This window comes from Salvelinus namaycush, chromosome 12 (assembly GCF_016432855.1).
Source record: "Salvelinus namaycush isolate Seneca chromosome 12, SaNama_1.0, whole genome shotgun sequence".
NCBI classification, from domain to species: domain Eukaryota; kingdom Metazoa; phylum Chordata; class Actinopteri; order Salmoniformes; family Salmonidae; genus Salvelinus; species Salvelinus namaycush.
The window spans coordinates 8,495,860-8,523,578 of NC_052318.1; the positions used below are offsets into that span (position 1 = coordinate 8,495,860).

General features: G+C 43.0%; 1 protein-coding gene across 1 annotated transcript in view; it reads right to left on the reverse strand.

Annotated features, from left to right (window-relative positions):
* LOC120056867 (rap guanine nucleotide exchange factor 6-like) overlaps positions 1-27,437 on the reverse strand; it is a 181,424-nt gene extending 153,987 nt beyond the window's left edge. The window contains exon 1 of the mRNA XM_039005122.1: positions 26,835-27,437. Within this exon, the coding sequence (XP_038861050.1) occupies positions 26,835-26,909 (75 nt within the window). The 5' untranslated portion in view covers positions 26,910-27,437. The remainder of the gene's footprint in view (positions 1-26,834) is intronic.
* Positions 27,438-27,719: the final 282 nt, after the last annotated feature.

Genomic DNA, 27,719 nt, shown 5'->3' on the forward strand with positions numbered 1-27,719 from the left:
ATAAATAGGTTTTGGTTGTTTTACTGGTAATGTGGACATACGTAAATGCCAACAAAATAACTTTAGGGTCAGTCTGGGGGGGGGTGCAAAGAGTCCTAGTAGCCATTTGTTCACCTGTTCAGGAGTCTTATGGCTTGGGGGTTAAAGTTGTTTAAAAGCCTATTGGTCCTAGAGTTGGCACTCTGGTACTACTTGCCATGCGGTAGCAGAGAACAGACTAGGGTGGCTGGAGTCGGACAATTTTTAGGGCCTTCCTCTGACACAGCGTTCCATAGAAATCCTGGTTGAGAATGAAACAACAAATGAACAACGAAACAGCACAGCAAGTAAGTGAAAGAAGGAGGGGCGCTAGAGAGCGTGCTATGGAGTAGACGTGCTGTGCTAGAGCTCCGCTCAATTTTGAAACAAATTAGTATTTATCTTAACCTCTCACAACCTATAACTTCAAACAAATATGACAAAGGGGAAAGGCACCAAAAAAGGGGGCGCTAAACAAGATAATTGGAATGAGATAGACAACGAACCAATTTCAACGTCGCCGACCCACGAGGAGCTAGCTGAAGAGGCTAGCTTCCAAGAGTTCCCCACAGATCCTACTCAACGTGACATACTGGCTGCCATAAACGCACTAAGCAAGAAGGTGGACACAAGGTTGGCTGATATCTCAAAGAGTATTGGGACTTTGGCCGAAACTGTGAAGGCAACTAAGGGAAGGGTGCATGAGGTTGAGCAGACGACAGTCGATCACGAGGCCAGACTACAGGACATAGAGAAACAGTGCGCAACGTTAAAAAATGACAACAAAACCCTGAAGGCCCGACTGGAAATGCTCGAGTCGCATTCAAGACGCCAGAACATCCGAATATGTGGGATCCAGGAGGACACTGAGAAAGGGAAACCCACTGAATTTGTCTCGGAGCTGATACCGGCATTGCTGGGGAGTGAACACTTCAAAACGGCCATCCTGATCGACCGCGCACACAGATCACAGGCAACGAAGCCGGCCAAGGGCGTGCCACCAAGGCCATTCATTGTAAGGCTGCACTATCCCCACACCAGGGATCTCATCCTCAAGCTGGCTAGTCAAAAGTTCCCCCTTAACTACAACGGAGCCAGGGTGTCTTTCTACCCAGATCTTACCTTGGAGGTGAGGAACCAACGGAAAGAGTATGATGAGGTACGCAACAAATGCAGGGCGGCCAACATCCGATATGGATTCCTCTTCCCAGCCCGGTTTAAGGTGACAGTCGAGGGATCAACACGTACGTTTGACAACGCAAAATAGGCCGATCTGTTCTTGACAAGCAAGCTCCCCGGCTGAGGATACAGAACGGCTGTGCCAGTCGGCTAAATGGCCAAATACAGGCCAGGAATGTGTTTGAATTGAATTTCCGGCCTATGTCTTTTCGATCAGAAGATCAGAAATTGGGACTTATAGGATAGGTGAGATGTTGTGGCTAATATAGCATTGTTTGGCATGTCATGTTTTGGCGCCACTCACCCCCTAACGTGAGAGTTAAGTTAAGTGTTATTTAATATTAGTTTATATGCGGAGCATCTATAGACGACGAGTTAGTTCAAGCTGTATGTCTAGACACCCTAAGGTTTGTGTGTTAGCCAAGGAGTGCTTCGTTTGGGGAAGTCACTCAGTAAAGGGATGGGAGGGGGGATGGGGTCTGTGTTTTATGTTCACGTTTATTAATACAGGTGGCATGACAAGCTCCCGTACGGCGGGACGTTTTTCTTCTGGGTTTTGTATGACAGCAGCAATTTGCTTTAAAATAAGAAATGCCACATAGTGACCGAGCACAGAGTAGACCAGGTGGAATAAAGATAGTCAGCTGGAACTGTAATGGATTAGGGCATGTCGTGAAACGAGCTAAGGTTTTTTCTCATCTTAAATCACTGGGTGCTGACATAGTGCTTCTTCAAGAAACTCATATTAAACGCTCGGCGCAGGCCAAGCTACGAGTCAGCTGGATCGGTCAGATATACCAGTCTAACTTTGATGCAAAAGCGAGAGGGGTAGCAATCCTGATAAGGAAAAACATTCCTTTTGTTTACTCAACCTCGATTTCAGATCCTAATGGTCGGTATATTATTGTTGCTGGTACACTGAATTCAAAACCAATAACCTTGGTCAATCTATATGGACCCAATTTCGATGATCCGTTATTTTTTCAAAGGGTATTTAAGGCCATACCAAATATCTCGGATACAAGTGTTATTGTTGGAGGTGACTTTAACTGTACGTTAGATCCTCTTTTAGATAAACAGCTATCAAGGTCACTTCAACAATCAAATGCCAGTGTCTGTCTAAATACATTGATGACAAACCTTAACATTGTCGATATTTGGAGACTGACGCACCCAACAGACAGGGATTATTCTTTCTTTTCATCAGTTCATAAATCATATTCCAGAATTGACTATTTCTTGTTGGACTCCAAACTAATTTCAGCAGCTGAGTCGGTTACCTATCACCCCATTCTAATTACGGACCACTCTCCTCTGTCCATGGTGCTGAAACTCGACAATATGTCGACAGGTCGGCGACCGTGGCGCTTAGACGCATACCTGTTGAAAGATGAGGCTTTTTGTCAGTATTTGAAGGAGCAGATTGCCTTTTTCCTCAGAACTAACGACACGGGGAATGTTGACGACTCCACCCTTTGGGAATCTCTAAAGGCTGTGATTAGAGGTTACATTATTTCTTATACATCAGAGAGGAAGAAACGTGCCAATACTAGGCTGAGAGAAATTGAAAGAGAGTTAGGGGAACAGGAGAACGTTTTTAGGACAAATTCCTCATATACAGTCCTTGAGAAGATCACAAAGTTAAAATATGAATACAATACCATCCTTTCGAAACGGGTGGGCTCTTTACTTGCTAGAACGCAACAAAGTTATTTTGAACTGGGGGACAAACCACAAATTATTAGCAAGACAGCTAAGGCATGTACAGGCATCTAGAGCTATTCACAAAATAAAAGACAAGAAGGGTAAAATAGTAACAGATCCGCAGGACATTAATAAATGCTTTGCCCAGTTTTACTCAGAGCTATACCAATCAAAATGCGATGCTACTGATCCACAAACTATGGAACGCTTTCTCGCTGAATGTGAACTTCCTAAACTAGACAGGGGGGCAGCTGCTGCACTCGATGCAGGGATAACCTTAGAGGAAATTAACACAGCGATAGCACAATTTCCAAACAGCAAGGCCCCTGGGCCCGATGGATATGTAATAGAATTCTATAAGAAGTACTGCGCTAGTCTATCTCCACTTATGTTACGAATGTTTCAACAATCAAAAGAAAATGCCAAACTCCCGCAAACACTGTATGAGGCTACAATAGCCCTGATCTTGAAAAAAGATAGAGATTCCGTGGAGATGTCGTCGTATCGCCCCGTGTCGTTACTCCCCATAGAAAACAAGGTGTTGACAAAGATATTGGCAAACCGATTGAAAAAATATATTTCCGACATCATACACCCTGACCAGACAGGTTTTATCCCGGGCCGACATATATACTACAATTTGAGACGCCTTTTCAACGTAATGTATCATGATCATAAAGTTGAGGCAGTGGTAATAGCTCTTGATGCAGAGAAGGCGTTTGATCAGATTGAGTGGAAGTATATGATGTCGGTTCTGGAGCATTTTGGGTTTGGAAAGGAATTTATTAATTGGATAAGAATTATTTATGCACACCCAATGGCCTCCGTGGTGACCAATCAGGAAATGTCGCAGTCATTCCACCTGTTCAAGGGGTGCCGACAGGGGTGCCCTATTTCGCCTGCTCTCTTCGCTATAGCCATGGAACCCCTTGCTACTCGCATTCGGGCATGTCCCGATATAGCTTCTGTTAAAATAAAGGACACACAGCACAAAATTTCCCTATATGCAGACGATGTTCTTTTGTTTTTGTCCAAGCCTAAAACTTCTATTCCACCCTTACTTAACTTGATAAACACATTCGGCTCCTTCTCTGGCTACAAGATAAACTGGCAAAAAAGTGAGTTGATGCCAATATCACGGCCTGTGGATATGCAATTTCTGCAATCTACCCCGTTTAGAACAGTGAGGGACAAGTTCACAAGCCTTGGCATTGTAGTGACAAGAGACCTTGATCAGCTATTGAAAGCGAATTGGGACATGAAAATATATCAGCTTAAACAAAATATAGATTTTTGGAAAACTCTGCCTATTTCCTTGGTTGGTCGTATAAACGCTATTAAAATGGTTGTCCTACCCAGGTTTCTTTACCTCTTCCAATGTCTACCCAATTTCATACCACAAAGCTATTTTAAGAAACTGGATTCAATAGTAACTCCATTTTTATGGGATAACAAGGCAGCCAGAATTGCAAAGAAGCATTTATGCAAGTACAAGATAGAGGGGGGCTTTGGCCTTCCTCACTTCAAACTGTATTATTGGGCTGCTAATCTGAACATTGTGTCTTTCTGGAGGGAAAGTTTACCTGCGATGAGACAGAAGGATATGCCTTCATGGCTTTTGATTGAGCAGGCCTCCTGTCAACGTTCCTCACTCCCTGCACTTGTTAATAGCCCATCATATGTGAAAAAAGCCACTTATGACTCCAATCCAGTCATTTGTCATACGCTTAGGATCTGGAAACAGATTAGGGATTTTCTTAACATACCCACTGTTTACATAGACAGCCCGATTAGCCTGAATCATGCTTTCCACCCTGCATTGGATGATGTGGTGTTTTCACAGTGGAGGGAGAAGGGGCTCACAACAATTGGTAATCTATACATAGATGGTCAGTTAGCTTCATTTCAACAACTACAGGCAAAGTTCAACATGCCAACAACACATTTTTTCAGATACCTCCAAATCAGGAATTTCTTAAGGACACATATCCCACAGTATGGCATGAAGCCAAATAGTCCTACATTAGATAGCTTGATCCTTGTCAAACCCCATTCAAAAGGGTCGGTCTCTAGACTGTATGATGTGCTACAGGCCCACATAGAGGTATCCACAGACACCATTAAAAGGGCTTGGGAACAAGAACTTGGTTCAGAAATCTCAAATGAGGACTGGATAGAAGCTCTCAGGAATATAAACCACAGTTCAGTGAATGCCAGACACAACCTTGTACAGTTTAAGGTGATTCACAGGTTACACTACTCAAAAGTAAAACTGCATAAAATATTCCCGGACACCTCACCACTGTGTGAGAGGTGCAAGCAGGAGGAGGGGACGTTGACCCACTTATTCTGGACATGCCCTAAATTACATGCTTACTGGGCTCTCATTTTTGATTACTTATCTAAGGCCTTTGATAGAGTTCTAGCCCCAGACCCATTGATCGCTCTGTTTGGTACAGTTGATGGGAATAACCAGGAAGGGAAAGCTGTCTCTCTTTGTACTCTATTAGCCAAAAGGCTCATATTGCAATTTTGGAAATTGGAGACTGTACCTACCTTTGAAATGTGGTTACGGGATTTAGGGAATGTAATACATATGGAAAAGATTCGATACAACACCTCCAATAGAAGTCCATTGTTTTACAAAATATGGCAGCCGATACTGGATAAATGGTCTAGTCCCGCTTCATAACTGGGCTGACGATCTGCTGCTACTCTGTGCTGTACTACACTCAATATTTATTTTTGGCTTAACTACACTGCTTGTAATGACTATATGCTGTCTTCTTATACATGTACCACCTAATAGGATTTTGTTTTATTTTGTGTATGTGTGAGTTAACTTTTGTTTTGTCCTCTAAAGTGGCCATCCCATTCAACTGTACAATGAATGTCATTGTTTGTATTGCTGTCTTTTTTACTTTATTTTTATTGGAAAATAATAAACATATTATAAAAATAAAAAAAGTAAGTGAAAGAAATGTTTTGATTCGCTTTTACTGGTAATGGGGACATACGTACATGCCAACAAAATAACTTTAGGGTCAGTCTGGTGTGTAACCTTTATTTAACTAGGCAAGTCAGTTAAGAACAGATTCTTATTTACAATGGCGGCCAAACCTGGACAATGCTGGGCCAATTGTGCGCCACCCTATGGGACTCCCAATCATGGCCGAATGTGATACAGCCTGAAATATAACCAGGGACTGTAGTGACGCCTCTTGCACTGAGATGCAGTGCCTTAGACCGCTGCGTCCATGTGTGTGTTAACTATTTAACTGTACTAGAATTCTTAAAAGGCCGCAACATTTTTTTATATTGTCTATTGGTATCGGCCAAAAATGTCATATCGGTGCATCACTACTCACAACAAAGACAAAAGATAATTTCTTCCTCTCTGACAACAAAAAGTTTAAACTATTTGCATTTGAGGTTTGGCCCCCAAAAAATAAATAAAATTGTCATATCGACGCCGAAATGCTTAGACATTATTTTACTGTAATAGACGAGAACTTAACCATAATAACGATACCCTTTCTATGTCTCAACTCCCAAAATGTAGAACAGACCCTATTAAAACGAGAGTATCAATTAACATGTTGTGGAAAACTAAAGCTCAGCTTCTGTCACTAGCAGCATTTTAGCCACAGACAAGTCTGTTTTATAAATGTACAATGAGCATAAAAAATACATTTAAAGGAATTGGCAAGTCATTCTGAAAAAGAAGAAGTATCTTCTTATCCAGGTAGGCCACTTGATTTCAACATCTAAACAGTGAACAGGCTGTTGTTCAAACAGACAGAGACGGACAGGAAGGTCCATTCATAACAGTTCTACCTTGTTAGCAAGCAAATAGATCCAGGTTGGCTAGACTTGAAATAAAGATTAGCTAGCTACTCACTAGCACGTGGGCTTGTGCTTGAGAGATTGTTTATGAGAACTGTGTTCATTTTCTAGAACGCCTGCTACAAGAAGTTGGTCATTATTAGTGGATATACAATGTGCATGGTTTTGGTTAAATGTTTAACAAAAATTGCATTTTCATAGACAGACTTTAAAGCCAGATCAGTGATTATTGCAAAAAAAAAGCTAATAAAAGCCTATTATATTATTAGTGGGTCTTATGGTTGTGGAAGGCTTCTATTTAGCCTACATATAATTTTACAAGCCCTGAATTCATGTGATTATTCTAAACTGTTTGAAATGCAGTGTATTTGACCTTTAATTGTGCAACAAAGCTTATTTAGAGAACTTTAAAATCTTCAACCACCCATACCTTTGAAAAAACAGCATTATCCTTATATAAAAGCAGCAAAGGACAGCAGCAATGATATTGCAACTGATCATATAATTGAACTACAATCCAATTATATCTCCTTTTGTTTATGTACAACATGATCAGTATTGCTGCCACCTTCTGGCACATAGGCTGCCTGCTCCTCAAATGACCCTGCGCAAAAATACAACTAAGCTCTTTCTCACTACAGAAGCACAACCCTGTCTATAGAATAGAGATCAAATGGTATTTAAAGCCTACATTAAAATATACAATATGTAGGCCTTACAGAGAGGGCATTGTACATAAAACTACAACACACTCATTCAGCCTGCAGAACAAACATCCATTTACATAGACTTCTAAAACATACTGTCAACAGTAAAGAAATAACATCTGAAGGACTTCATACATTCACGTTTCATACTGGCATCTTAAACATGACAGAAAAACAGGAGACTCTCTATACCTCATTTGATAATACACAGATTATTTGAGGCCTGGAGTACGCCCAAGCAGAAACTAGTCTGTAGACTAACTGTAGTGCAGGGCCAACTGAAGAGAGTCATGCACCCATTTAGGCCACCGTTCTCACCTCAATGGCCTCTTTAACCCCCTAAAACAATATGGTCAGAGAAACTGAGCATTTCAGATCACAACTCGAAGACCAGAGGCTGTAGTAGCAGTACGCTACAATTACAATCCTTAGTCGAGACTTAAATTCTGTTTAAAAAAAGAGAGAGGTTCCATTAACGGTTTGACGCATGCGTGCCTGTAATGTCAGATATGACCAACGGTCTTAAGTGGGATGAAATCATGAAGCGTCATAGCGCTCTGGTAATCCTCTCTGCTGTTAGCGCTCCATCGAGGGGTCAAATCAGGCTTGCCTTTCAGGTAGGACTACAGCGCTTACATTTTGCCATACTACTGAACGTTAATGTATTCAAAGGGTGCTTAGCCTAGCCTTAGTGGCCTACATACATACTGGAGCTTTTAGGAGTGCGCAGTCTGGTTTCTCGGGCCCCGAAGTCCAGACTTTCAACCCGGCGATCCCTTACGGAGTAAAAATAAAGTCGGTCTTAGATCAAGTTCTTAAGTCTGTAAAACAAAAACTCGGAGCTTCTAAAAAGCCCAGCTAGTAATAAGGCATCATGGAAAAGAGAGGATCCTAGTTGGCTGCACCCACCACACTACAGTACAGCTGCCATCTCTCCACCAGCCAGCCCTAAAAGAGAGGGTGGTAGTTGGATGCACCCACCACACAACAGTACAGCTGCCATCTCTCCACCAGCCAGCCCTAAAAGAGAGGGTGGTAGTTGGCTGCACCCACCACACTACAGTACAGCTGCCATCTCTCCACCAGCCAGCCCTAAAAGAGAGGATGCTAGTTGGCTGCACCCACCACACTACAGTACAGCTGCCATCTCTCCACCAGCCAGCCCTAAAAGAGAGGGTGGTAGTTGGATGCACCCACCACACTACAGTACAGCTGCCATCTCTCCACCAGCCAGCCCTAAAAGAGAGGGTGGTAGTTGGATGCACCCACCACACTACAGTACAGCTGCCATCTCTCCACCAGCCAGCCCTAAAAGAGAGGATCCTAGTTGGCTGTACCCACCACACTACAGTACAGCTGCCATCTCTCCACCAGCCAGCCCTAAAAGAGAGGGTGGTAGTTGGCTGCACCCACCACACTACAGTACAGCTGCCATCTCTCCACCAGCCAGCCCTAAAAGAGAGGATCCTAGTTGGCTGTACCCACCACACTACAGTACAGCTGCCATCTCTCCACCAGCCAGCCCTAAAAGAGAAGGTGGTAGTTGGCTGCACCCACCACACTACAGTACAGCTGCCATCTCTCCACCAGCCAGCCCTAAAAGAGAGGATCCTAGTTGGCTGCACCCACCACACTACAGTACAGCTGCCATCTCTCCACCAGCCAGCCCTAAAAGAGAGGATCCTAGTTGGCTGTACCCACCACACTACAGTACAGCTGCCATCTCTCCACCAGCCAGCCCTAAAAGAGAAGGTGGTAGTTGGCTGCACCCACCACACTACAGTACAGCTGCCATCTCTCCACCAGCCAGCCCTAAAAGAGAGGATCCTAGTTGGCTGCACCCACCACACTACAGTACAGCTGCCATCTCTCCACCAGCCAGCCCTAAAAGAGAGGATGCTAGTTGGCTGCACCCACCACACTACAGTACAGCTGCCATCTCTCTACCAGCCAGCCCTAAAAGAGAGGATCCTAGTTGGATGCACCCACCACACTACAGTACAGCTGCCATCTCTCCACCAGCCAGCCCTAAAAGAGAGGGTGCTAGTAAGCTGCACCCACCACACTACAGTACAGCTGCCATCTCTCCACCAGCCAGCCCTAAAAGAGAGGATGCTAGTTGGCTGCACCCACCACACTACAGTACAGCTGCCATCTCTCCACCAGCCAGCCCTAAAAGAGAGGGTGGTAGTTGGATGCACCCACCACACTACAGCTGCCATCTCTCCACCAGCCAGCCCTAAAAGAGAGGATCCTAGTTGGCTGCACCCACCACACTACAGTACAGCTGCCATCTCTCCACCAGCCAGCCCTAAAAGAGAGGGTGGTAGTTGGATGCACCCACCACACTACAGTACAGCTGCCATCTCTCCACCAGCCAGCCCTAAAAGAGAGGATGCTAGTTGGCTGCACCCACCACACTACAGTACAGCTGCCATCTCTCCACCAGCCAGCCCTAAAAGAGAGGGTGCTAGTTGGCTGCACCCACCACACTACAGTACAGCTGCCATCTCTCCACCAGCCAGCCCTAAAAGAGAGGGTGGTAGTTGGCTGCACCCACCACACTACAGTACAGCTGCCATCTCTCCACCAGCCAGCCCTAAAAGAGAGGATCCTAGTTGGATGCACCCACCACACTACAGTACAGCTGCCATCTCTCCACCAGCCAGCCCTAAAAGAGAGGGTGGTAGTTGGATGCACCCACCACACTACAGTACAGCTGCCATCTCTCCACCAGCCAGCCCTAAAAGAGAGGATCCTAGTTGGCTGCACCCACCACACTACAGTACAGCTGCCATCTCTCCACCAGCCAGCCTTAAAAGAGAGGGTGGTAGTTGGATGCACCCACCACACTACAGTACAGCTGCCATCTCTCCACCAGCCAGCCCTAAAAGAGAGGATCCTAGTTGGCTGCACCCACCACACTACAGTACAGCTGCCATCTCTCCACCAGCCAGCCTTAAAAGAGAGGGTGGTAGTTGGATGCACCCACCACACTACAGTACAGCTGCCATCTCTCCACCAGCCAGCCCTAAAAGAGAGGATGCTAGTTGGCTGCACCCACCACACTACAGTACAGCTGCCATCTCTCCACCAGCCAGCCCTAAAAGAGAAGGTGGTAGTTGGCTGCACCCACCACACTACAGTACAGCTGCCATCTCTCCACCAGCCAGCCCTAAAAGAGAGGATCCTAGTTGGCTGCACCCACCACACTACAGTACAGCTGCCATCTCTCTACCAGCCAGCCCTAAAAGAGAGGGTGGTAGTTGGCTGCACCCACCACACTACAGTACAGCTGCCATCTCTCCACCAGCCAGCCCTAAAAGAGAGGGTGGTAGTTGGCTGCACCCACCACACTACAGTACAGCTGCCATCTCTCCACCAGCCAGCCCTAAAAGAGAGGGTGGTAGTTGGATGCACCCACCACACTACAGTACAGCTGCCATCTCTCCACCAGCCAGCCCTAAAAGAGAGGGTGGTAGTTGGATGCACCCACCACACTACAGTACAGCTGCCATCTCTCCACCAGCCAGCCCTAAAAGAGAGGATCCTAGTTGGCTGTACCCACCACACTACAGTACAGCTGCCATCTCTCCACCAGCCAGCCCTAAAAGAGAGGATCCTAGTTGGCTGCACCCACCACACTACAGTACAGCTGCCATCTCTCCACCAGCCAGCCCTAAAAGAGAGGGTGGTAGTTGGATGCACCCACCACACTACAGTACAGCTGCCATCTCTCCACCAGCCAGCCCTAAAAGAGAGGGTGGTAGTTGGATGCACCCACCACACTACAGTACAGCTGCCATCTCTCCACCAGCCAGCCCTAAAAGAGAGGATCCTAGTTGGCTGTACCCACCACACTACAGTACAGCTGCCATCTCTCCACCAGCCAGCCCTAAAAGAGAGGATCCTAGTTGGCTGCACCCACCACACTACAGTACAGCTGCCATCTCTCCACCAGCCAGCCCTAAAAGAGAGGGTGGTAGTTGGATGCACCCACCACACTACAGTACAGCTGCCATCTCTCCACCAGCCAGCCCTAAAAGAGAGGGTGGTAGTTGGATGCACCCACCACACTACAGTACAGCTGCCATCTCTCCACCAGCCAGCCCTAAAAGAGAGGGTGGTAGTTGGCTGCACCCTCCACACTACAGTACAGCTGCCATCTCTCCACCAGCCAGCCCTAAAAGAGAGGGTGGTAGTTGGCTGCACCCACCACACTACAGTACAGCTGCCATCTCTCCACCAGCCAGCCCTAAAAGAGAGGATGCTAGTTGGCTGCACCCACCACACTACAGTACAGCTGCCATCTCTCCACCAGCCAGCCCTAAAAATCTTACCGTTGTCATGGAAACCCCAGAAAATGTTCTCATTATGTAACCTAGCTAATTCACAGAGACCCAGCCAAGTTTTGAAATGTATTTAGACTGAAGAGAACAGCAACTTGGAGCCTGAGGTTTTTTGCATCCCAATAACTCCAAGTCATAATCTAAATTATGAACAACCTGTCGGGTTTCTCTATATTCTAAAAATAACAAAATGTTATGGATCAATTTCTTTCTCTATCCCCAAGCCTTGAAGTCAACTTGTAGGAGAAACAAAATGTGGTTCATCTACAACAAAGTAGTTGTTCTAAAGGGCATACAGTGTTGAGCTCACTGAGATGAGTCTGTAGCCTCTCTGCTGCCAGCTCAGCCCAGAGTCAATGTTTGAGGCTGGGCAGCTGGGCTTACACACACACACACACAAACTGTAGCTGGCTAATACATAGATCACTGACAGGCAAACTGCAGGTTCTGTGAGGCTGTGGCCTACATGCTTTCACTTGTCTCAGTCCACAGGGTGCCTGCAAAGCCTAGCTAGGTGTCAAAGGCAACTCAACAGGCAAGCAGTGTTTTATCACATACTGACTCTGCTGTGCAACAATGAGTCATGTACAGTAACATTTTCCAGACAACAGTGTATTGGCTGGCGGATATTAAATACACTGAAATGGACACTTAAAAGGCTGTGATATTATAAAGGATGGCACATCAGGGATTGGCTCAAAGATAGAGAAAAAGCCCTAAACCACATACCCCGGTTTGAATACATTTGCATCATGGGAAATCAGAAGGCATGTTGGCTGAACATGGTTCCCATGATGGTGACTACAGAGTCACTTACCACCTCGGCAGCATTAACATGTCTGTAGCCCTGGGGGAATGGCATCTTATCAGGGGGACAGCCTTTGGTGTACTGAGAAGGAACACACTAAGCAACAGATTGAACTTGAGTGCTTCTGTAGCCTGCTGCCCTTTTGTTTCCAGTCCCACACAAAACATTCCCCGAGCAGGACTGATAGAAGTTCAACCACTAAGAACAGGGTTTTTTCCTCCATTGCGCTAAGATTTTGTTTTTCAATTTTAAAGCAAATTTCCTACAGTTCTATACCTTTTGCCATGCAGCTGAGAGAAAACGTTGCAGTTTTAACGCTTATTTCCTGCAATTCAACATATTCTGCAATGGAACGGAGAGAATTTTGCTGTTTGAAAAGCTAGTTCCCCGTAATTCTATGCATTTTACCATGGATAATGCTGTGTTCTTTTGCTCAAACATGATAACAAAATGAATATTGCTAAATTCATTGTTTTGGGAATTTTCAATTCTCCGTATCCAGTTTTTTAGGGTGATTGTTATCTCAGAGATTATATTATTTAAAAATAGGTAAATTATCTTTTCCACACACACATTTATAATTTCACACGCTCTATGTGGCCCATAGCAACAGGTCGAGCGCATAGGGCTCCGGAGTGGCGCAGCGGTCTACGGCACTGCATCTCAGTGCAAGAGGCGTCACTACAGTCCCTGGTTTGAATCCATGCTGAATCACATTCGGCAGTGATTGGGAGTCCCGTAGGGCGGCTCACAATTGGCCCAGTGTCATCCGGGTTTGGCAGGGGTAGGCAGTCATTGTAAATAAGAACTTGTTCTTAACCGACTTGCCTAGTTGAAAAAAGGTTAAATTAAAAATATATATATAATAAGACCTCAATGGAATGCACATGACCCTCCCTGCTGCTGCCATCCAGCAGCCCTTCAACTAGACAAGGAGGGGGTGGAGGTGATTACAATGAGCTCCAGTGTGACAGGAGCCCAGTGGAGGCCTGTAACAGACCTGAACTCACACAGCATGTGCAGAGCCTCTGAGCCAGGAGAGACAAAGCATGCCGCTGGCTGCTGTTAGTGTGTGCTGCTGTTGTCTGATAAGAACAGGATGAAATGGTAACGATCATTGGGCAATAAATGAGTGTAAGTAGTCCTTGACTATGTGTCAAAGGGCAGGCGGACAGATATTTGTGTGGACTTTCACAATACGTCTGAACATGCTGTAGTTGGGTTTAGGGTTGGGCAATGTCAGCCACTGTCCTATCGTGATTATGTACCCCAAAAAAATTGATATGATGGTACATGAATGCTACAACAGGATGAATCATGATGAAAGATAATGTTGATGAAAGCCTGGGCAAAGACGCTAAGTGCAGGCAAATCTTTTCTAATATTCCTTTCTGGTGGAACTTCATCATGGAAAAGGTTGTGTGTGGCGCGCACAATGGAGCATAGACAGTCCGATGAGGAACAGGATGTTTTACCTTAGTGAGTTTGCTTCTATCTATCCTGTGATGTATAACCTGTCTATAGTCTTCAGAATTGGCTAATGATTATTTTTATTTGCCTCATAAAATAGTAAATATATTGGTTTGTTGGATCTCTCATAAAGAATAGTCTATGAGAATATGCTGTAGACTTTCATTCTTCTTCATTTTTACAGCAGCAACATTAGGACACCTTCTTAGGCTAGAATATTTGGGAAATAAGCTACTGTTCATAACTTTACCTTGTCTTAAAGCTTTTATGGTTAGGCCTAGTCGGAGGATAGGCTATTATTGGCCATTTGGTTTTCAACCTTGCATTTTCCCGCCGTATGGATAATTTTAAGCTTAAACTTAATTACAAACTTGGCATTAAAATGTTTCTATAGGCTATTGATATTGTTTGTCCCATGGCTACCTTATGTTTTTACCTATATCATTGCCGCCACACTAACATATATTTAAGATCTTTGATAACTAACAACCACCTAAATAAAAAAAAATGTGATTCTCCCTGACTTTTGTTATTTTTGAGTCACTCAGATTGTGTATGCTGTGTTCTTATGCTATGGCAAAATAGGTAGAATTGCAGAAAACTATATTTAACCTCTAAAAGTCTGTTGGGGGAGGGTTCATTTAGCTATTTGATTTAGAATTTTAGGACCCTTTAGGTATCAACAATTTTTTTATGTATTTGATAAAATATTGAATTTGGCCTCTACTACTATAGCCTATATAAACACAATGAGTAACACATTCATAAATGTCAAGCGTCTGTCCTAAATCTAGGAGACATAAGAAAGCTCAGGAAATATATTTTTTGGGCACTAAACTACCTCACATTTGTTTGTATTGGTCACCTTCAGACGAGTACCACTTGTGGGGGTTGTAGAGCAAAATGAGAACACCATTGTGTTCGTGAACGTCTCCCCACAAGTAGGGCAAACCGTTCGAACGCTACAGATGTTTGTGAGGAGACCGATTTTCTCTCATGGCCCTCCCCATGGAAAAATTTGTAGAATTGCAGGAAATTGCAGAAAGAGGGCCACAGAAATGTTGGGAATATAGCCATTTATTTTTTAAACAGCTAAGAATGTTAAGGAATGTCCCAGTGATAATTTTGACAGATAGGCTTACCTTTTAGTCTTAGTCACATTTTAGTCAATTCCTCCAGTGTCAGTTTTAATTATTATCAATTGATCAAAACGTGACAAGTTTAGTCACAGCCATTTTAGTCACATAATAGTCAGTACATTTTTTTCTACTAAATAATCAATATTTATGCTACATCTAACTTCCGTCATGTGTAAATTCAGATGGCCTAGTTGGACATGGCCTACTTTCACCTTGTATAGCTTACTTAGCAACATAGATATTGTGGCAGATTGTAACCAATGCCAGCCATAATTAACCATATAGGGTATAAAGTCTTGGCTACAGGTTAAACAATTTACAGCACTGATTTTCTCCCCATCATAACTGTCAAGGGGGTAAATAATAGTGCTTTTCTTGAAAGAAAAAAAAGTATTACTGTATTCCTAATATTCAACAAATAACATTTGGTTTTCCTCACTGGAAAAAAGCAACCGCAACTCGCATTTGCAGACCGCGGCGCAAGAGCAGCAACACAGATGAATAAATAACAGCGCACATGGGAAAATGGAGCTTTGATTTAAGCAAAGCAAAAATAGGTTATATGAAAGAGAGTAAACATTGTTTCTAGTTGAGGTTAGTTACAAGTCAAGTGTCCTGGCTTCGAATCAGGTGACTGAAGTGACCGCCTGGAAGCTGTGTGGGAGAGCCGGGCAGATCAGATCAGACAGCGCAACTGAAAGATGTCAATTCTGCCAATGAGAGGATTGCATGAAATACTCTGCATGAATGCGTAGGATTGGACAAAACGGATAAAAAGGAGCTTCATGTCAAATCAAAATGTCCATTAGTCTTAGTTAGAATTCTCGTCACATTTCTGTCGACTAAAATGAAAAGTAATTTGTAATAGTTGTTTTTTCCCAATGGCATCTCGTCTCGTTATCGTCATAGTTTTAGTCAGGAAAAATAGGTAGTTGATGAGTATTTTTCTTATTGTTGACAAATTAACACTGGAGTATCCGAGATATATTAAAAACAAATTATAGGATTAAGCTTAAGCCTATGCATCGACAGAGAGAAACAATATTTTCTAACTGGACATTTTGAGTTGCTATGTTGAAATGATCTGCTGTCTGGCCTACATCGAATCAAACTTTGTCACATGCGCCGAATACAACAAATGTAGACTTTATCGTGAAATGCTTACTTACAAGCCCTTAATAACCAACAGCGCAGTTCAAGAAGAAAACACTTACCAAGTAGACTAAAATAAAAAGTAATAATAAAAAGTAACACAATAAGAATAACGAGGCAATATACAGCGGGTACGATGGCAGGAAGCTTGGTCCCACTGGGCCGTTTGCACTAGAGGGTTTCTGCAGACGGCCCAGTACATCACTGGGACCAAGCTTCTCTAGCGTTCTGTATATAACATTCATTGAAATAGGCTACAGCAAATACGAATATTGAAATGACTGGGAATGTCACTTGTGTGCTGCCCTGCTGTGCGCTGCGAGACTCCATTCTTTACTTCACAGCAGCAGTCAAGTTCAAATAGTCATGTGACAGAATGGTTTAGCCTATGTCGTCACCATCGACGGTGTCTGTCAATCATCCCGATGCTACGGTTATATCACCTAAACCTTGTAAAATTAGACTAGGTAAGCTAGCAAAATCCTTCCAGTTCACTTTAAACTTGACATTGCATTCAACTTGAGGCACACCTTAATAACATAAGCCAAAGATACATTGCCAACAACACACAATTAGAACAATTCTCTACAGGTCTCCTACATGTGTGGAACGGTGTGCTGATGCCAGACAATCCATAGGTAAAATTGGATTCCCACACCTATAAACGGCCAACCCCATTTAAACAAGTCATCCATTTAAGCTGCGGCCTCAAGCTGACAGGCATGGGGAGAGGAGGAGAGAGCCGGTCATTAAAAACAAATCTCCTACATGACTTCTCACCTCCTGACCCTCTTCCTAACCCCTCCACCTTGTTGCCCACTTGAGGCTGAACACTTAAAAATCACAATGAGTTTACAGCCTGAGGGGTGGGCACTTCAGGGAACCAGCTGAGATTCCTGGCATGCCGGAGGTGTGCATGCCACATTCTTGTTGCAGGCGTCAGGGCTTCAAACAGTCAGTTCAGGTCCAGCTTCATTCTTTCATGTTAGTGCTCTGAGGAATCGCCAGTAATCCCAGTAGAGGCAATGTTTGGAATCTGGCACATTCTGTGGGCGTGTCAAGTTGTGAGGTCTTTTATCCGCGTGTTTTGAAGCAATGCCTCTAAAAAATATTTATCTGTGTTCTGCCGGTATTAGTGTCTGAAAATGGCCTTCAAGAGATGACAAAATAATGTGTGGGTGATGCCATAGCCTTGCAATTAAACACAGCTTCCACAGCAGTGTTTAGAGAGGACCAGACCAAAGTGAGGGAAAATGTGAGACTCACTGCAATAAGGTATTTTGTTGTACTGGGTGACTCCACTTTTCCATAGTACAATAAACAGGGGGGGGGGGGGGGGGCTCCACATTGACAAAATGGTACTGACCAATGACAGTATATGGAAATCTACCCTAAACATGTCACCTTAAACAAAGTGACAATATTTAATCTTCGGGAAAATAAAGTCCGCATGGCTCATCAGGTCAGGAAACGGCGATTGTTATGCCGAATTGCATGAGCAGTGTCCTACTCCAAATTGGCCAGATTATATTACGAGTTTATACATTTAATTTTTTTACATAACTTCTTACCAGGGAACGCAATGCAAAAAAGAGAATGACCATAGTCCAATCTAGACTATTCTGTCCAAAGATACTCAAAGAAACAGCACATTTTCCTGGTCATTCTCTATTGTACCTTAGCAAGGCTGTTGAGTGGAATGTTATTGTGTTAAACTACATCTCAATGGCTTCTAAGCAGGATGGTTGTAACCTAGCTAGATATTTGAGCTGGCTTGAAAGGAGTAGGAGGGGTTACAAGGCCCGCTTTTCGTTATATATATATATACACTGCTCAAAAAAATAAAGGGAACACTTAAACAACACAATGTAACTCCAAGTCAATCACACTTCTGTGAAATCAAAACTGTCCACTTCGGAAGCAACACTGATTGACAATAAATTTCACATGCTGTTGTGCAAATGGAATAGACAAAAGGTGGAAATTATAGGCAATTAGCAAGACACCCCCAATAAAGGAGTGATTCTGCAGGTGGTGACCACAGACCACTTCTCAGTTCCTATGCTTCCTGGCTGATGTTTTGGTCACTTTTGAATGCTGGCGGTGCTTTCACTCTAGTGGTAGCATGAGATGGAGTCTACAACCCATACAAGTGGCTCAGGTAGGGCAGCTCATCCAGGATGGCACATCAATGCGAGCTGTGGCAAGAAGGTTTGCTGTGTCTGTCAGCGTAGTGTCCAGAGCATGGAGGCGCTACCAGGAGACAGGCCAGTACATCAGGAGACGTGGAGGAGGCCGTAGGAGGGCAACAACCCAGCAGCAGGACCGCTACCTCCGCCTTTGTGCCAGGAGGAGCACTGCCAGAGCCCTGCAAAATGACCTCCAGCAGGCCACATTTTGCAGGGGGGGGGGGGGGGTTGGACACATGCCCTCCTTAAAATAACATTTATTTTCAGGACGTGTTCTTTTCAGGAATTCTACAAAAATTCCCATTGCTCTACCACAGTGAAACGTTGACCTTTGTGACTAGTGTAGCCTTCCTACTTCAGAGTGGCCTGCAGCGTCTGCTTTCACTATCAGTAAAGTGGCTCTGAGAGAATATGCCTCTTCATGCCCAGAGTCCTGCATGGAATGCTGCTTTACACTCAGGCCAGGCAGCCTTCACACTAGAAGTCTGCTTGGGAATGATTCATTCATCCCGCTCCTGCCTAAAGCTTTTCATACTGCACCCGCCCACACCCGCTGGCTTTCTGTCCGACTCACACCCACTACCACAAGAACTGGTCCTGAACCCAACCGCAGTCCCGCAATGTTATTTTAGACGTATGCGACGACGCAGCTCTCAGTAATTTTGCACCCTATAGGCAATATCAAAATGCTCTAAAATAACCTAAGAAATAGGTTAAATTACCAGAGATTCTCACGTGGACCATTATATTAAGCTTTCAGTATTACTGGGCTATATCAGCCAATAGGATAGACATAGGTTGAAGAGATTTGGAGACTTGCACTTTCTCTTGAGCTACGTTTTACAGCCTACCTTTTAAGATTGGGATGATTTTCAGACAAATATGGGTGATCAATATTTATTTCTCTGCAATGTTCTAAACCATAGCCTAATCAAATTAAGTAAGTATATTTACTTTCAAAAATAACTGCCTACTCTATTTAATTGAGATACATAGAGTACCAGTCAAAAGTTGACACACCTACTCATTCAACGATTTCTCTTCTTTTATTTTTTACTATTCTACAAATGTAGAAAATAGTGAAGACATACAACTATGAAATAACACCTATAGCATCATGTAGTAAATAAAAAGTGTTAAAGATTCTTCAAAGTAGCCACCCTTTGCCTTGACATCTTTGCACACTCTGGCAGTCTCTCAGCTTCACCTAGAATTCATTTCCAACAGTCTTGAAGGAGTTCCCACATATGCTGAGCACTTGTTGGCAGCTTTTCCTTCACTCTGCGGTCCAACTCATCCCATACGATCTCAATTGAGTTGAGGTGGGGTGATTGTGGAGGCCAGGTCATCTGATGCAGCACTCCATCACTCTCCTTCTTGGTCAAACAGCCCTTACATAGCCTGGAGGTGTGTTGGGTCATTGTCCTGTTGAAAAACAAATGATAGTCCCACTAAGTGCAAACCAGATGGGACGGCGTATCGCTGCAGAATGCTGTGGTAGCCATGCTGGTTAAGTGTGCCTTGAATTCTAAATAAATCACAGACAGTGTCACCAGCAAAGCACCCCCAGACCATCACACCTCCTCCTCCATGCTTCACCGTGGGAACAACATGTGGAGATCATCCGTTCACCTACTCCGCGTCTCACAAAGACACGGTGGTTGGAACCAAAAATCACATTTGGAATCAACAAACCAAAAGACAGATTTCCACCAGTCTAAAGTCCATTGCTCGTGTTTCTTGGCCCAAGCAAGTCTCTTATTATTGGTGTCCTTTAGTAGTGGTTTCTTTGCAGCAATTCAACCACAAAGGCCTGATTCACACAGTCTCCTCTAAACAGTTGATGTGTCTGTTACTTGAACTATGTGAAGCATTTATTTGTGAGGCTGGAAAACTCTAAAATAACTTATCCTCTGCAGCAGAGGTAACTCTGGGTCTTCCTTTCCTGTGGCAGTCCTCATGAGAGCCAGTTCCATCATAGCGCTTGATGGTTTTTGCGACTGTACTTGAAGAAATGTTCTGTATTGACTGTCATTTCTCTTTGCTTATTTGAGCGGTTCTTGCCATAATATGGACTTGGTCTTTTACCAAATAGGACTATATTCTGCATACCACGCCTACCTTGTCACAACGCAACTGATTGGCTCAAATGCATTAAGTAGGAAATAAATTCCACAAATGAACTTAAGGCACACCTGTTAATTGAAATGCATTCCAGGTGACTACCTCATGAAGCTGGTTGAGAGAATGCCAAGAGTGTGCAAAACTGTCATCAAGGCAAAGGGTGGCTATGAAATATATTTTGGATTTGTTTAACACTTTTTTGGTTACTATGTGATTCCATGTGTTATTTCATAGTTTTGATGTCTTCGGCGCACTTTATCTTGCACGCCCAACTAGGAGAGGAGAGGTAGGCTACTGAAGACAAAGCAGCGAATTCAGTGTGAATAATGCGACAATGAAGTGCTTCTAATACAACAGGTAGGCTAACGCATAACAAAGCAGAAAGATGACCATTTCCAAATAACCTGCGTGAAAACAAAAATATTTTAATCCCAAAAGTTGTCTGATCTGACCACCCGCAGCATGAAAAATGCTGACTGCGCTGAAATGATCTCTGTCGGGACCCGCAGGTGAATGCAGCCCTCTACTTCACACCACACAGCCAGTACCGGCTTGAAATATTAGCTTGTCTTGTACCAATACAAATAAGCTTTAGAAGCAGCAGCAGCTGATAAACCAGAGAGTTTGACGTCATTGAGATCCTGTGGATGAGACGTAGTGGTCTAGTTGGTGGTGTAAGTTTATTTGTAACCTATAGGCTATAACGTTTGAACCTGCAGCCAGCTGCATAGGTCTGCCACTGCACAATCAGTGACTTGACTCACTGGCTTCAATTTCAAGCGCATTCTCCCCTTCTAAACTGACCCTCTAATTAGTTTGCTTGATCTGAACCATGGGGATTTTATTAGCCTACAAAGAGTGCTTTCAGGATCCCAGGTCACAAGCAGGCCGTGTTTACTCACAGAGTCCCTCCAGAGACCGTACAAGAACATATACAGGCCTCGACATTGACTCTTGTCCGCTTGCTCAGGGCAAGTAAAACAAACTGTTTGAGCAAAGTGTCTTCCAGATGCGATGTTTTGCTCACTGTCCCTCCCAATCTCTGCACAGCGCATCGGGTTATAACTATTGTAGGCCTGCATTGACAGGCACGAGCAGTCTTTCAAATCATGCAGTCAGTCACAAGATGCATTTTTGAGATCAAAGCGAGCAGCATTTGCACATTTGTTGATAATAATTGCTAGCGAGATATTTGCCCAGTTACAGCTCATTTTTGGATAGCAATGAAAATCATATAAAATTCATGGTGTGTGCATCACCTGAGTGTGCCAGTGGTCTGTTGCCAGAGGCGAGCGAGTGAACGATTAGCACAGTAGGGGAAATAATGATAGTCTGTTGTATAACTAGATAGCCAATTCAAAACAGTGTAGTTTGGCTGGTTAACTATTAGCATGCATTAATGTCATGTCTGATGTCCTAAAAAAAACATCCACCGGCACTCGTATATAACCGAAAATGGCCAACACAGTTGATACGGGTGCACAGTTGAAGAAACCAATGCTGCATACTGTTGTAAAACTCTCTCTCAAGCTCCCAAAATTATCTAGTATTCTCCTATATTCAATACTGGCCATGTAATTCTGACAAAGTTACAAAATATTATTTGAATAGCCTTATTGACAAGTAACTCCGATGCTGTCAAGATCTCCCCTGAACACTGAAGATTCTAACCTTACAAATACGGTGCATTAGGAAAGTATTCAGACCCCTTGACTTTTTCCACATTGTGTTAAGTATTTTTTGTTCCTCTCAATCTACACACAATGCCCCATAATGACAAAGCAAAAACAGGTTTTTAGAAAATGTTCATTTATAAAAAATAAAATAAAAATAAAAAAAACGGAAATATAACATTTACATAAGTACTGTATTCAGATTCTTTACTCAGTACTTTGTTGAAGCACCTTTGGCAGCGATTACAGCCTCAAGTCTCAGGTATGACGCTACAAGCTTGGCGCACCTGTATTTGGGGAGTTTCTCCCATTCTTCTCTGCAGATTCTCTCAAGTTCTGACAGGTTGGATGGGGAGCGTCGCTGCACAGCTATTTTCAGATCTCTCCAAAGTAGAGGTCGACCGACTGACTTTTCAACGCTGATACAGATTGGAGGACCAAAAAAAGCCGATACCGATTAAAAAATAATGACAAATACAACAATACTTAATTAACAATGAACACTTTTATTTTAACTTAATATATTACATAAAATAAATTTAAAAAAAGTCTCAAATAAAGAATGAAACATGTTCAATTTGGTTTAAATAATGCAAAAACACAGTGATGAAGAGGAAAGTAAAAGTGCAATATGTGCCATGTAAAAAAGCTAACGTTTAAGTTCCTTGCTCAAAACATGAGAACATATGAAAGCTGGTGGTTCCTTTTAACATGGGTCTTCAATATTCCCAGTTAAGAAGTTTTAGGTTGTAGTTATTATAGGAAATATGACGCATCAACTATTTCCCTCTATACCATTTGTATTTCATATCCCTTTGACTATTGGATGTTCTAATAGGTACTTTAGTATTGCCAGCCTAATCTCAGGAGTTGATAGGCTAGAAGTCATAAACAGAGCTATGAATCAAGAATTTCTAAGAGCTGCTGGCAAACGCAGTAAAGTTTGAATGAATGCTTACGAGCCTGCTGCTGCCTACCACCGCTCAGTAAGCCTGCTCTATCAAATATCAAGTCATAGACTTAATTATAACATAATAAACACAGAAATATGAGCCTATGGAACCGTTCCGTATTTTATCTAACGGGTGGCAACCCTAAGTCTAAATATTGCTGTTACATTGCACAACCTTCAATGTTATGTCATAATTATGTAACATTCTGGCAAATTAATTACGGTCTTTGTTAGGAAGAAATGGTCTTCACACAGTTCGCAACGAGCCAGGTGGCCCAAACTGCTGCATATACCCTGACTCTGCTTGCACTGAACGCAAGAGAAGTGACACAATTTCCCTATTTAATATTGCCTGCTAACATGCATTTCTTTTAACTAAATATGCAGGTTTAAAAATATATATACTTCTGTGTATTGATTTTAATGAAGGCATTGATGTTTATGGTTAGGCACATTTGTGCGACGATTGTGCTTTTTTCACAAATGTTCTTTTGTTAAATCATCACCCGTTTGGCGAAGTTGAAGTAGGCTGTGATTCGATGATAAATTAACAGGCACCGCTTGGATTATATGCAACGCAGGACAAGCTAGTTAACCTAGTAATATCATCAACCATATGTAGATAACTAGTGATTGTGAAGATTGATTTGTTTTTCTTAAGATAAGTTTAATGCTAGCTAGCAACTTACCTTGGCTCCATTTGACGCTGCACTCGCGTAACAGGTGGTCAGCCTGCTATGCAGTCTCCTCGTGGATTGCAATGTAATCGGCCATAATCGGTGTCCAAAAAGGCAGATTACCGATTGTTATAAAAACTTAAAATCGGCATGGCCGATTCAATCGGTCGACCTCTACTCCAGAGATGTTCGGTCTGGTTCAAATCTGGACTCTGGCTGGGCCACTCGAGGACATTCAGAGACTTGTCTCGAAGCCACTCCTGCGTTGTCTTGGCTGTGTGCTTAGGGTTGTTGTCCTGTTGGAAGGTGAACCTTTAATAAATCCAACATATGCACCACACAGAACGCACTGCAACAGACTCTTCAACGCAAACGCATCGTTCCATTGGAAATTAATGTACTTCTGGTGTCCCAAAATGCAATTACACTGTCAGTGTGATCGAGGTGTATGAGTATTGTTGACAAGATGAGTGGCATTTGCAAATCAATGACATCAGAGATAACGTATAAGACTATTAGGCTACTCTTGTCATTCAGTTGGTTAAGTCCAAGTACTGGATATGAGCCTAGTTTTATGAAGTAGGTGTATGTTCCAAACTCACACCTTCTGCGCTCTCATTCTCACAGGCAGCTGTGACCTATATGTTCCACCTCAACTAGTCAATGGATGAGTGAAATACGTCACACCAAAGGCATCAACTTCACATTGCGAAAGAGAGGCCTCTGTTTTATTGCTGAAAAATTATGGGTTAGTACTGTTAAATATGCAGTCCTCTGATTTTTTTTCTTCATATGAATTGTCACGGCAAGTTGTCTCAGATGTCAAAGCCTCATTCCTAAGCAGCTTTAGCAAGAACCATACAATGAGACACACCACTTATCAATGCTGCTGACAACTTGCTGGGCCTATTATGGTGAAGGAAAAATTGTTATCCTAAAATGAACAAATAACTAATTAAATTGGTGCACAGACATGATAAACCTGGTGATAAGTCTCTTTTTTCTCCCCCGACAACAGAATCACATCAGTGCTTTTCTGTGTGGTAGAATCCAGAGACCTTACCATTTAAGAAAGGTTTAGCCTTTCATGCTGGCATTAAAAAAGATGTGCCCAATAGGACTCCCTACCCTTAGGCATGGATGGACCACACAATCTCCTGAACAACAACACATGGTTATTAAACTAAAAGGCAACCAGAAGGAAAAACCGTTCTTATCTTTTATACATTTTATTTTTTATCTGTATTTGGGGAACCCAGGGAGATCCAGCTCAAACGGAGACACTTCCAATTCCCAGAGTAAAACGTCCACCACACTCATGTCTATAAAATAAACCAGTGTGATGAGCTCCATCATCCGGTGCCTGTTGCTAGGAGAACTTTGAAAAGATGGTGTGGACTGCTATAAAAATGTCTGATATCCATGCTATACTCAATAGCAGCATAGTAAATCATGCACTTCTACTGGCACAGCGGATAGAGGGGGATGATTAACTGGAAACTCAGGACATCATGTGGACCCCCAAATGGCACCCTATTTCCTACATAGTGCACTACTTCTGACCAGGGGCCATAGAGCATTATGTATGGGAAAGAGAACCATTTGGGACACCGCCCATACCTGCAGCATAAATATCACACACAAAGCCCAACATCTGACAACAAAGCATGCAATGCCTCTCTCGGCCTACAATGTAACCAGTACTAAAAAGCAACACATTTCCATTCATATCACTAACAGGACATCGAACTTACCCTCCTCAATAGTACTTTTTAAACCACTGTTTGTTTATGTTTGAGGACCAAAACATGATTGTTAGAGTTTGTTGTCACTTTGTATTATGTACTCACTTTCTGAAAAAGTTCAAAGAGTACGTGGGGCTCCTGAGTGGTGCAGTGGTCTAAGCCACTGCATATCAGCGCTAGAGAAGTCACTACAGACACCCTGGTGAGATTCCAGGCTGTATCACAACCTGCCGTGATTGGGAGTCCCATAGGGCGGCCCACAATTGGCCCAACGTCGTGTGGGTTTATTAGCCGGTGTAAGCCGTCATTGTAAATAAGAATGTGTTCTTAACGGACTTGCCTAGTTAAATAAAAGGTTAAATACTTTCTAGTCATTGATAGATCAGTGAAAATAAAATAGAGTTTTGAGCTGGGCTGTGGGTGGTATTTAACCGATTGTACTTTGAAAAAATGATTGCAATTCAAAATGTTCTGCAACTAAACACAGTAGACTCCTTAGGGAGATAGTATAGGAAACGTAGTGTAAACACAGCTGGGACGCCAGTTTTAATGGGCTGAGGTTTGGATTCAAAGAACAGTGACTAAAACTGCATTCTCACAAAACTCCTAACAGTAATCAAACTGACAGTCACAGAGGGATTCTATTGAAAATAGTCGACCGGAGCCTGGCCCTATAATATAATAGGACAACAATTGCATAATAAATATTTCAAGATGCAGCTTTTCAGAAAACTAAGGGTGACCATAACGTTAATGAACGATCTTCGTGACGTCACTTAAATATAATCGACAACTCACTCACGCAGTAACGTTAGTTATTAGCATGCTCGCTCTCATGTTTTGGATAGCCAACTAGCTTAGTAACTTCAGTACACACAAATAAAATAACAGCTAGATGGTTCATTCTTATTTTCCTGGTAACAAAACCAACTCGGTGACTGGCTGGATGAATGGTTAAAACACTGCTCCTCATCAACTCGTGCGTTAGCATGCTAGCTAGCTAAATTACTCCAGCTAGCTAACCGCAGTAAGCTACTTTAGCTTTCTGACTTAAGAAATTCAAACCAAGAACACACAGCTTAGCTATCTTCAGCTTGCTTACCTCTGCTGTCCGTAGTGATGGAGGTTTCTTTAAAGCTTGTTTGAAAGAATTTTCCATTGATCCAGTCATTGTCATAACTTCACACCAGAATCAAATCCTCAAGAGATCCCAGTCTCACTTTTTAAGGCCGATACCGCTAAACTTCCATCCCGTCGCCCGAGCATGGAGTGAAAATGCTTTGTAAAACTTAACACAAAGCTAACCTCTAGAACGCAACTGGTGCGCATAAAATGTACCAAAAGTAAATAATACAAAAATGGATGTGAAAATCTTCGTGTAGAATTATATGCATCTTTAGCATCCAGTTGGAAAGTTGCCTCTTGATCATCAGTTCTTCATTTGGGACGAGTTGACTTGTCTCGACGCCGGAGTCGAATCTGTGACCCCTCTGTTCATTGACAGCTCAAGAACGCAGCCGCAGGAGGTGGCTATCGTTAAAAAAAACAGTAATAACGTTTCATTATTCAACTAAACGTACTACAAAAGGAAGTGTATATTATCAATGGTAAAACAGTAGATAATGCGCTCGCAAGCTCTTCACTTCTTCAGCTTAGTTTGAGAAACATAACGTTACTTGTCTATCTGTGGGATAGCTACTAACGTTTCCTCACGGTTCTCAAAAGCAAATCTCATCAGCTGATAAACCTTCGGCCTTTAAGTGTTTTTCAGAACCACCAACTCTCTATCCTTGTTGCAAAATCAAGCCAACTGTCTGCTATACTGTAAGAAATTACACTATACGTGTTAAGCTCCTGCATTAATAAAATATTAGTCTATCAGCTTTAGGTAGCTGGGTGTCAGTTTTTGTTATGCATAAAAAAAGTAAATTCTTGTTGCGCTCGGTCGTCACTAGTAACCACAGCCACAAAGTCAAACTATACAGTT